The sequence below is a fragment of the Mercenaria mercenaria genome, chromosome 7, assembly GCF_021730395.1.
Source record: "Mercenaria mercenaria strain notata chromosome 7, MADL_Memer_1, whole genome shotgun sequence".
Lineage (NCBI taxonomy): Eukaryota > Metazoa > Mollusca > Bivalvia > Venerida > Veneridae > Mercenaria > Mercenaria mercenaria.
The window spans coordinates 79,366,300-79,378,984 of record NC_069367.1 but is presented as its reverse complement, the minus strand read 5'-3'; the positions used below and the strand labels follow the sequence as shown (position 1 = coordinate 79,378,984).

Here is a 12,685-nt window from a genome sequence, read left to right as displayed (position 1 = left end):
AGCATTAAGAAATACTCTGAAGACTTGCACTCCGGTTAATGGACTTGAGGTCTGAACTCTATGACATCTACTTATTTCAACCCAGGTTGATTATAAGTTTATAACCCTTAAACGAAAGTTGAAATTTGATACTTTATGTATTGTGAATAGATCAAACATAACAGCTGTACAAAATAAACATTATCTCATTATTTTCTAAATCTGGATTCGACATATATTAACTTATATTTATTTGTCCTAGATGTATGACCAGGAATATACAAATGATATATATGTGTGTCACTAGCGTGCGTTCCTGTGTGCGTTCGTGCGCGCGCGCGCACGCGCGCGCGTGTGTGTGTGAATGTGTGTGTATTACATATGTATTATTAGTTTATGTTGGATGTCCGGTGCAATAAAAGCATAATACCAGTCTGCGAGTAGATTTCCGAAGTAATTGCCTATTGGTCTACCAGATACTTGTGGGTATTGCATTCTTTAACTTAAGGGGTACTGTGAACAAGATCCTACACCATCAGAAAAGTTAGTCCCTGGATAGAGGCAAACTACTGAAAGCTTTTAAACGAAAATACAAAAAAAAAAAAATGCGTCAAAAAAAGGTTAATGTGGTCTCCGGCGGTTCCATGAAAACTCTACGGCTCACAAATCTGCCTTCGTTCAAAACTTTCTGAATAGTAGTACAAATCATCCCGCTTATTCAACAGATCTAATTCCTCTGACCTTTTCCTCTTTCGGCTTGGCTCAAATATTTTCCGAATAAAGCACTTGGGAGTGGTACTTTTCTGTTACTTAAGACAATATCTAGTGGACGGCATTCGCCTCCTGGATTTCGTGACCGTAGAAATATGTCGATACTTTGCAATGATTAACTAAATTCGAACTTTGTACACAGATTGTTTACCATATTCCAGCATAATTGTTATTATTTTCGGAATGGCCATCGTATTCGAAATTGTTTTCCTTAGTTACACTGAAACCTGCGTTTACAAACAACGCGAGCAAGCAAATGGCCATGATTAATTAAAACAAATGTTAAAAGGATTGCTATTGCAAGAGATTAAAGGTCAAATAATTATAAACTTTGGTATTTAAAATGCCTCATGTAAATGGTAATTGGTTTGACTTTAAATTAATAATTCATCATATCCGTTAGTAATTTTATATCTCATGGACAGAAGAGCTATTGGTTTTTTGCACATGTGATAATATTTTTCATACTTCCAGCTACGTTCTCTGCAACGATAAAACTTGACATTCACAGTGCTTATTGAGATTCGCTTGAAAATCTTTCGTCTAATGACACTAGGTCAAAACAAGTTCGCCACAATTACGGATCGAGGATGATTTCTCTCCAGTCTTCCCAGAAGATATTTTTCTATGTCTTACTTGTATTAAAATTCTACATTTTATTGATTACTTTATTATTATTATTATTATCATTTTACTGTTATCATCTCCAAATTTTCTTTTGCAGCTGTTAAGTACTAAAGATGAATAATGATCAAATGTTAGAATGCCTTATAATAACAGGTATAGCTAGACTGTATGCCTTTTTGAAACAAGACATATTAGTTTATACATGATTTATTTCTGGTTGATTGTGAAGGAAATTCTACAACTTATATTAATTACTCTCGACACCTGATGAAATGGCCAGTTTCCCTTTTAATGCTGAGCGCCAAGCAAGGGAGGTACTGGTACTATTTTTCACGTCTTTGGTATGACGCGGCCGGGGATAGAACCCATGACCTCCCGCACTCGAAGCGGACGCTCTACCACTAGACTATCGAGGCGGTAAACGAGTCATATTGCATAATCTAACAATATCTGTATATCGCTTTACGGAAAAGGGTATGCAAATTATAATATTGTTTTAAACTAGTAGTCAAACGAACCTACATATTTACACAAAATACTACAAATGGTACATGTTTACATTTCACTATAATCTTGCAGTGACAACCAGTCAATATAGTCGCATAAGGTTTCAATATATGTTACATTGTATGTGCTGCGGTGTGACTCTGTGCCAACGGTACAAGAGTATCGCATTTATTTTAGTTCTTTTGACAGTGGCCTTGATTTATATCCCCAGCGTAAAAGTAATGTAATACATTACCGCGAAAACATGATACGATCTCTTTTGTGGAGGTCTAATGGAACGTGAAATAGATTAAATAAGCATACCTCCAAGTTTACCGGTGAAAAGGAAAGTTATATCCACACCAGGCAGCAAAGATATCTTACTGAGGTCGACGCAAGCGACCTTTTCAGTTTAACGTATCTCAAATGAAGTCATCTGAATATTTATTTTTGCACGAAAATGATTGATTGGAATATAGATTAGACATTTTATACTTTAGTCTCTGAAACCAATGAAGACTTACTATCGTGGCCCGTCTTTTCGAAAACAAGAGTCGACCCTCTACAAAGACTTTTCAAATCATGCAAAAAACAATACTGAGCATTTTCACGGGAAGGACAATAATGACCCCTGCACCTCAATTATATTATTCATTCCCCATGAATGGAACTAGGAATAATTTTTACTGTTGAAATGGAACAACTCCAGGATTGTTAAAACGTGACACAAAGAAACACTTCGACCAGTGACACTTGTTTTCATAGTTTAAAGTTTAAAACTTTCTACAGATCGTTGGTACTTCAAATAACGATTTGAAATATACATGTAAATGACATTTAGGTTCAAGCTCAGTTTTCAGAACAGTAAAACAAGAGAAAGCAGCTAATTTTCTAAAAAAAGAGTAATTTGCTGAGGTATTGCGTATTCTGGAAATAAAATGTATATGCAAATAGCTATTATGATATTATTAACTGATTTTTTTTTAAACCATTGTATATCATTGGTTGTAAAGTCACAACTTCGCAATTTAGGTATATATCGCAGCTTTGCAGTTTTTCTTATGTCAGATAATCAGGTGCACATCGTATTAAACTCTTAGTGTGATACGATTTTGTTTTCGTGAAAAATTAATTTTATCATATGATTTAAACTTAAGCATTTTGTAATATTTTATATTTTCTTTGTATTGACGTCATTATATGAAATAGGGTTGAATATGAAGAAGAGACTTTTCTTGTTTAAATATAGTGTTAATTGCTCACATTAAATAGTCTACTCTTTCTTGACAAATAAACCAATCACTACAAATACTTTGATCTCTAACTATATTGACTCATTTCAATCTTCTCCACCCAACACTAGCTCCATCTGAACTAGCACTGTCTATACGTCTTTCAAATAGTCACGCACAATGACACTAGTCTTACAGTAAAATATTATACTTCTAAATACCCACGATCATTTACGCATGTGTACCGCTGAAATATACTGCTTCTGACGAGTTTCAAACTAGTGTAACACTGAAAGAATTTCCTTCTAAGTAGCCGCGGCCATTGACGTTTAGCACATTTTGCCTCTAAAATTGCCACAGCTATTTACGATTTGTTAACACTGAAATATCCTGCTTCTAAATTGCCACAGTCATTGACGCTAGTATGACACTGAAATATTCTGCTACGAAATAGAAACGGCCATCGGCGCTGCTTTGACACTAAATGTTTTTTTGCTGTTTTTTTTTTTTTAACAGCTGCGGCAATCGATGGTAGTATTACAGTGAACAAGTTTGCTTCAAAGTAGCCACGGCCATTGACGCTTGCGTAACAAAAACATTATGTTTCTTACGAGCCATGACCATCGAAGCCAGTGTAACACTAAAATATTCTGCTTCTAAATACCCTCGGTCATTGACGCTAGTCTAACACTGAAATATTTTGCTTTAAAATAGCTGCGGCCATTCATGCTAGTGTAACACTGAAATACTCTGGTTTGAAATTGACCCTGCCATTGAAATTTACGCTAGTGTAACGCTGAAATGAGTGTGTATATGTGTTTGTCTTTTGTATGTGACTGTTTTCGCTGCTGTGGTTTACGTTGAGGGTAACTGTGAAGTAGGAACGTAGCATTCCCTTCTGAAATTCATCCTTGGTCCACTTTCCCTTCCACACCCACTACCCTCCCCCCCCCCCACCCCCGCCATCCCCGTTCTACCCACTACCCCTTCCTCCCCCTTTTCTATATTTTGCATAAGATTAGAATGTACTTGTTGGATTTTGTAAGCTACCCGCCTAAAATATTTTTCCTTTACAGCTACTTTTTATTCTGGGTCTACTTTGCAAATGCTTGGCTCTGTGGCTGTGTTTGTGGTGCTCTGTGCTCCATTACCTTTTATATATTTATTTATTTATCACGGCCATTGACGTTAGTGAAACAATAAAGAATTATTTTCTTATAAATAACCATAGAAGCTAGAACACTAAAATATACAGCTTAGTAACTGAAATAGTCTTAGACACTGGTACCAGAATCAAATATACTACATCTCTATCGTTACACTGTTAGCTGATTTTACTTATCGGACAGAAATACATCACAAGAAGACAAAATGAAAGTAATATCAGAATTAATAGTTCTTTGCTTTTGTAATTTATTTCTACTCTACTTAAAAAGCAGAGACGATATAATATTAAATAAGGATATACGTCATTGCAGTGATAAAGTTAACTAAAAAAGTGCCGTACCTGGGCATACGCTTGTACGCCTGTGCGTACAAATCACATTCGGCAGGTAGGGAGGCTATTTAAAGTTCTTAATTTGAACAATATCATCTTAATTACTTAATGAGACTATCAATTTTTTTTTAAATATTAGACAGATTAGTGTCGTTTTATTAATCGTGAATACAGAAAAAAAGAGAAGTGTAAATTTCATGAAATCATATATAGCAAACACAGCAAGAGACACACACCGTCAAATAGGCCTGCCACAAATAGAAACACTCGCGCATATATGCACGCACGGATACACAAACTGACAGCGAGGAAAAAATCGAACGGATATGTGTATATTGGGTAACCCTTGGTTAAAGTTTTCTAAATAGAAATGTCTCACAAGAAACAAAATACCCAGGTGGCAAATTTGAACAGTGCAAGTGAAGCAAGTGTATTAATGCCATGGAAAATATGTAGGTTAACCCTGAAATGTTTAGAAAGTTTAATGTAAGATGCTCAATTAAGTCGAACTTGCAATATTTTACAAGTTCGTGTTTGTCTCAAAACAACTATCCAGCTTTTAACAGTGTTGTTGGGAGGAAGACCCCGGGTGCCTATTTTGGACATAACTTTAGCCATGAACTGTTACTTGGATAAAGCCATGAATTGTTCACATAGCCAGCTTGGCGTCATGGCTTACTCGTATTAAAAGATAGACACCTCGTGCCGGGTTTCGAACATACAAAGATACTAGCAGATACAAACTACAGACCATATTTCAAAGGTGCACTATAGATCCGAATTTTTCAGTTGAAAATATGAACAATTACTACGTTTACGTGAACCTGCAATTGACAGTACTATGCACAGGTTTAAACTAAGACAAATGCATGCTTAGCTAAACAAAGTATAAATACTTCTAACTAGTAAAAAAAAGTCTAGCCAATGATTAATATTTAATATACATGTATACTAATTGGATGTTTTAGATTTAGAGCATCACTTCAGGGGAATCATTTTGCGATACCCTGTCAAAAAAAGAGATTCTATTGCGCATATCATGTGAGGAAGCCATCCAGCTGGCTTACGGAAGGTCGGTGGTTTTACCTAGGTGGCCGCCCGTTTCCCCACCATCAAAGCATGGCCTATATTTGTATCGTTGCGTCGTTATACCCAACAAATCTATTGTGCATGCAAGTTTTTACGGCAACGACCGAGCGCTCGTTTCTACAAACATACCAACATACTACTATGTATGTCCATTAAACCTCGATGTGCTCAATTTGGGCATATCGGAAAATTTGTTAGCACAAAAACAGGACACCCGTCAAATTTCAAATGACAAGTATTTTATTGGTAAACCACGGGAGCAGCAGCAGAACAAAAATCATCAGCCGATGTTGAGATAGAAAAAGGTTACGCTAAATATAACACTCTTGGCGTGATATTGCAGATTGTTTTCATGGTTGCAATTAAATCTATCAATCTATATCCAAATCTAGATACCGCAATACCATTTAACAATTAACGCTATTTGCGTTTCGCGTGAGAAAACTTAAAATGTTTGCAATGTGCGGGTAGATACATTTATTCAAAAACTTGTTAAAATTCGGATGCAGAAGTCATGCATTAAAGATTTTAAAAAACGATAACAACAAAAAACTTAGTACATCTTAATGTGTGCGGTAACGTTCCATTCATTGCCTAATAAGTATGCAATCTTTACGGTGTAGAGGATATTAAATAATAAACAATGATGATAACAGCTTTGCGCACGGTTCGAATATGCGATTTGTTCACATGTGTAGCAGTTGGGATTTATGTAAGAGTTAGGTGCAGTTACCCTAACGGACACATTGTTAGGTCCATTTGGCGATACACAATGATATGTCTGCGCAGGTCTTGGCAGTTGCACAATAAGATATATCATAGAATAGACACAGTGTTTCAGTGACGCAAATATTTTGCAACATAACTACATTATCTACTTTTACTGTTGATTTAAAGTTTTGTCCTGCAGTGTATTTTATAGAGCAATTCACAGAACTCTGAGTTTTCAACATATTAAGTCTGGCATAATTTATTTTGTTATTATCTTTGTATCGAAGTAATTCAAGGAAACATCTGCGAAATAGATATTAAACATTTTACAATGTTAGATAAAATTATTAATGAATACCAGCAGGGTCCAAGTATCGTGCCAGAGCGAGCGAGCTATTGAAGCACACCATGGTAAAGTTACATAGGACTCTTTATGAAAAATGGTTATATTCTTCAAAGTATCCGGGGCTGCTCCAGTTGCAATTTAAGACACTGTCACGATCCCTGCCGGTAACCATGCGCGGTGTGACAAACTATGAATTTGAATGATTATCTTTGTAATATGAAGTACAAATGTGACAAACAAAATATATTAACGCTAGACTATAGCAAGAGAACGCATCTCTTGCCGAACATGTTTCCACATTTTCAAGGGGAGGCCCTAAAAACCCAGTCCGCCGAGAGATTGAGACCCCTTCCCTCACCTACCCCACATTCGCAGCATTTCTGCTTGGTTCGTTACTATGCTGCTCATATCTGGCGTACATTTCAAAAGCATCCAGGTACGCCCCTGTAAAAATTGTTTAATTTGTTGACAATACTATTTATACATACTACATGGGTATCTGGTTATAGTTAGAGAAGTACAGATTGACTCCTGACCCATTGACAATTTGTTTGTTTCAGTGAAATATCAATTTTATTTTACAAGTGAGCATCAAAAACTGATATTTTCACGAGTGGCGTAGCCACGAGTGAAAATGACTTTTTTTGGTGATCAAGAGTGAAATAAAATTGATATTTCACTGACACAAACAAATTTTCTTTTTAATTCATGTGTAAAACTCTACTGTTGTTGCGTAATTTATAAAATGTCGAAATCGCGGGAAAGGTCAGCAGAAAACATAACACAAATAAAATTATGTCATCGTCATTATGGTCCCCGGTATTCATAACGCTCGGTATACAATTTGACTTCAATCGCGACGGAGGACCGGAACTAGTTCGGCAAAAACAGTGAAAAATAAAAAGGATAATCCACTGTTTTAAAACTGTGGATTATCACTTAAAATTATTTCACTGAGAAAACTCTATAATTCACTCGAAAACATAAAATAAAAGCTTATTCTACTAACTGTTTTAAAATTAATTCCGTTTTTGATTTTGCTCATTTTAAACTGTTTTGTATAATAATAATGAATTGAATTAATGATAGCATAAACTAAAATTGCAAACAACGTCCTCACTACTCACCTATTACTCTACTACATGTGATTAACTGTCTCCTTGATTTTTATTTTACTTCTTTCAAACTCTATCAATATCACAATGATGGAAATTATACACACTTGTTTGTTTATGAAGTTAGGTGTGCCGAGAGTATTGACACTATTATGTGTACGAATTACAGATATGATTACGGCCGGCTGATGATACTGATACTAAGAAGTGGCAAGTACTGGGCCAATCTTATTGTTGTATGCACATGTTCTGCTACGACCTTACTATGACCTGTAGAAATCAATAGCTCCCAACTTGTGAATTTTTCCCAACTTTCATGAAGTTTGCATTGAACATTCTGCCGACCATTAACAAAATCAAGTCAGTTCTAGGCCTCTTTATCAAAAATATAGGAAAACTAAATTATGCAATAGATGCAAAAGATTCTAACACAGTGGTCTTAAAAAGAACTTGACTACAATACTGTACATATAATTAATCAACAGTTTCTCTTCAACGGTCGAATGTTACAAAAAAGCACGGCTTGCATGTTATGAAATATTAAGATTTTACCCAATTATTTTATACTCTTCATTAAACAGTTTGTTAACAAAGCGATGATGCGTCCATACAGCTTATGAGCTATCCATAAATTGATTGTGTTCAAATTGCAATGTTTCATACCTTGCTTAGCTCATATACCGGTAGGTAAAGTCTCCTAATTTTGAACGCAAGTTTTGAATGCATTACCACTAACAACAGTGTCCCGTAAGTTGTATACATCAGCGCATCTGCAATTTGATTATTTATTCAGAAAATAAGCCAATACGATAACGACAGCACATACTATCCCCGCGACTAGTCCAAGTATTAAGCTTGACTTCTGTTTACGATTTGATTGTTGTCTACCAACATCTATAATCGTTAGGTCATCAAACACACCAGTGGGAATAAACCCTACTTTTCTCACTCTAATCATGTTTAACATTTCAAGCCTTTGCAACTGTCGGCAAATCCAGAGACGTCTGTTATTTGGGGTAACCCAGTAGTGGTTATGTTGTGCGATCGGAAGTGGTGGAATTGCCCCTATATTTTTCCTACAAGAAAAAGAAAAAAGATTTTGTTTGCATTGCAAATTACATAGCACTTATTTTGCCAAAATATGTATTTTAACGTATCCCGTGATCAGTAGGTTTTTATAATCTGTTAAGAAAAATATATGAATGTGAGAAATATCTCTATGATATCTTATGACGTAAGCCTTTCAATTTAACATCAGTCTCAGCGTATTTTAACTTTATTAACCTATACCGTAGTTTGGAGTTTAGATATACTAACACTTCCTCAATATATTTGGCAAAGATAGTTTATAATAGTTTTTAACGCCAGGGACTTAGCGTGATCAATTTAGATGTTACCCAATGTAAAAAGAGTGTGGGAGGAGGAATCAACTCCTCCGGAGGGGTAAAGAGAGGCTCCCCCGTGGAAACTTCAGAGAAAACGTAAAGAAAAGGAGGCTTCTGCTGACTTTTCTAACCAAAACTATGCTTCTTCAGTATGAAGAAAATATTGACAAATGGCTCGGAATGTAAAGAAAGGACTATATAAATTGATGAACGTTACAAATCTAGGTCGGGGAGAGGGATAGGGGCTGGCATTTTGGGAGGACTTGGTTTAGGCTGTCTATTTATGCAGGTCAAAATTTGTTGCAACGCGAGTTCCTTTTCCAACCTTATTTGATGTATACAAAATTTGCATTCACTATACATTTTATATGGAAAGACAATTGCGTTAATATTCGTACAAACAACATTGGAGTAAGTAATAATATCAATGATGGCCCTTTCCGCGAGATGGACTCGTTTCGAAAATTCTTTCAAAACTGGACGCCAAAACTTTTTCAATAAATGACGAAAAGATCGATATCTTGAAATTTTGGGAAATTGGTATCCGGGCATAAGAAGAAGGTGGCTTGTGTTGAAACTTTGTTTCTTTATACCACCCACTTAAGTCGGAGCTTGAGAGGGAATTAGAGTTGAGTAGGCGCCTCGCAGCATAATGACCCGGAAAGTATATTCATGACCGTATGTTTTCAATATATACATTAATCAACTGGTAGATTATATGGCTGAAGTTGAGTGTTATACTATAGCAATGCGGATAACAAAGCCTAAATGTTAAATTATTAATCTGTTTTGCTCCTGTTGATCCTCTGATTATGGGAAAGATAATTTATTTTTGTTTGAGCTCAGCGAATTAGGAAATGATGCTTGGGAATTCATAGTTGTTACAGACACAGTTGTTTATCCTTCCCAATTTTACTAGTGATGGACAATTGCCATTAAGAAGATTATTCTTATGGTCAATAGCAGCTATAGTATATAAGCATCTGAATCATATATGTATTTAGAATTTTAGACTTATTTCGTATATATTAAACTTTAGGATACTTCAGCTACTGTCCATCAACTTATTAGTCGGAGCCTTGCTTTTTACGTCACTTAGGTAGCAATTCAACTGATTTGCGGAAGATCGATGATAAGTACACATTAGTACCTAAAATACTGGCCCGAAACACACCTGTGTCGTTATTATTATGTTGTTATATGTGTTAATGTGAACTTAAAACCAACAAAATAATTACCTATCCTTACTTCTTTTATATGTAATGCAACCTTTGTTTCGTTTTAAAAGTTGTATTGTATTACAATTTTAAGACAATATTTTTGGAAAATTATATTACAACAATTGTTATTTAAACGTTTGATCCGTTTTGTTAATAGACGTAATGCAGTTACGTGTAATTAATGTGCTCATTTATGTTTCGAGTATGTAATTATACTGATAATCATGACATATCAGACAAAAATAAAAAGGTAACATGAAAATCACCTGTTTTTTATAAGGTCATCAAGCTCTTGTCCAATCAATATTCCATTATCATCCATATCTTTTTCAGAAACTGCAGAGTATCGAATTTGAGACGGCTTCATAGTTGGACAGTGACCATCCATGATTTATAAATGAATATGCTTTTTAACACAACATAAGACACACAATTGATAATATACGCATTTCATTTTTTCCGTTTTACGCAGGCGCAGTTGAAAGCAACCGGATAAAATCGTTTACACTGGCAAAAACTAGCAAGCAACAACCGTATATGGCAAACACTTCCTTGTTGCATATTTTATGCAAAATTTGCATATTTATTCATTATGATGTTTATTTGAGCTAATTATATACTTGAATAGTTTTAAAGGCTACCGGACACTAAGCATTTAACAAACTATGTGTTGTTTTAGTTAGTAAAAAGCGAATAGTTTGGTTTCATATAAATGCAATGAAAAAAGTAGACTGGTCCCCTGCGAACTTCAAAAAAGTACGACAGGTAACCACCAGCGACAAAATCTGTAACCTGATTGACTGAGGGGATCTTGGTAAACAAACGTGGCGGCGGCTGTGCGATAGACAATCGAAAGCACTTTCTCCGGAAAAGGTTTGTTTCAAATCAAAACAGGCAGTTGTATATATATCGTTTCATTTAAATGGTACAGTTTTACTCTTCTTCATTGTTTTTTATTGTGAAGTGGTCGAAAGTCCTTAAAAAGCTCATAAATGATGTCTTACAGTTAATTCCTCGCCAGTAAACTCGGTCCCATTTTGACAAATTGTCTCCGAGGAAAAATTTACTCATGTTATTCATGATTAAAGATCAAGCTTAACGCCTAATAGACCATTGTTTTGATACAAAGTGTACAAATTAGTTAAAAACAAATACATAGGCAAATTTAAGTGAAACTTAATCAGTAGCTTTTCCATGGCAATTAAGTATATACTTACTTATTTTTATAAAATGTAAAATCAAATTCACTAGTACATGTAGTCTTAAATACTGACAGCTTCAATTTTCTTTTATTTTGATTTCTAATCATGTCTGTTTTGGCTGAAAAGGAAATAAGTAGAAAAAACACTCATCTATATCAAAGCAATGCAAACAAATATTTTTTTTTAACTTTTTAAATTTAAATTTTCCCCTTTTAAGTGAATTGAGTTTTAGTTTTTGTCTAAAATGCAAGAAAAATGGCATTCAAAGATTCAATGATATCCTTTGATAGAAGCCGCATCATAATGATATTTCCTTTCAAACTGATGATTGCTTAGGAGTCTGTAGTATATGGAAAATAGTGGAACAGTTTTTTTTGCGGTTGAGTCATAAAAACATTTTAGAGGTTCTATTATGTCCTTGGAATTGATGCCAGATTTATTAGTACCAGATCTACTTTTCATTTTGAATGCCATAAAATTTGCTTGGATGAGATTGACCACCTTTAAGTTTTTCATGGGAGAATCTCAGAACAGCAGAATGTGTTGACTTGTATGGTAACTATGTAAACAGTTGCTATATACTCTGAATAAAAATTAAAGGTTATTGTGACAAAATGTTTTCAAAAATGACATATATTTTTCAGTTTTACAAAATTCGCCTGCTGTTCTCTCCAAAAGCCATAATTGTAAGAATGTATGAAGAGGTCTGGCTTCACAGAAGAACAGTTTTCCTGTCGGTGTAATTGAATAGGTAACGTCACTGTTTATAATTATTCAGAAGATCATGCAACATTTGTTTGGCTTTTTAGTACTTTCCTTGACACATGATTTTTCTGATATATAATGTTTTAGCACAGCAACATAAACATAAATTTTACCAAAAGGTGCTATCCATTTATACAAGATAATGTCAATCAAACAGCCATATGTAGATACAGTTCAAACTCGATATCTCGAACTCGCTTAAGATTTTATTAAATTTTATCGAAAACATTTTTCAAGATTAAATAGCATTATAAAATGC

General features: G+C 34.7%; 1 protein-coding gene across 1 annotated transcript; it reads right to left on the bottom strand.

The window, feature by feature from the left end:
* Window positions 1–7,894: 7,894 nt before the first annotated feature.
* LOC123553814 (uncharacterized) lies at window positions 7,895–10,953 on the bottom strand. Its single transcript, XM_045343480.2, has 2 exons — window positions 10,726–10,953; window positions 7,895–8,930 (listed from the first exon to the last, which is right to left on the bottom strand). The coding sequence occupies exons 1-2, from the start codon at window positions 10,845–10,847 to the stop codon at window positions 8,636–8,638; spliced, it is 417 nt and encodes a 138-aa protein (XP_045199415.2). The 5' UTR covers window positions 10,848–10,953; the 3' UTR covers window positions 7,895–8,635.
* Between the last annotated feature and the right edge of the window lie 1,732 nt (window positions 10,954–12,685).

Coding starts and splice junctions, on each gene's coding strand:
- LOC123553814 (XM_045343480.2), bottom strand. CDS start 10,847: ATGGATGGTCACTGTCCAACTATGAAGCCGTCTCAAATTCGATACTCT. Junction 8,931..10,725: donor GATGACCTTATAAAAAACAG/GTGATTTTCATG, acceptor TTTTTCTTGTAG/GAAAAATATAGGGGCAATTC.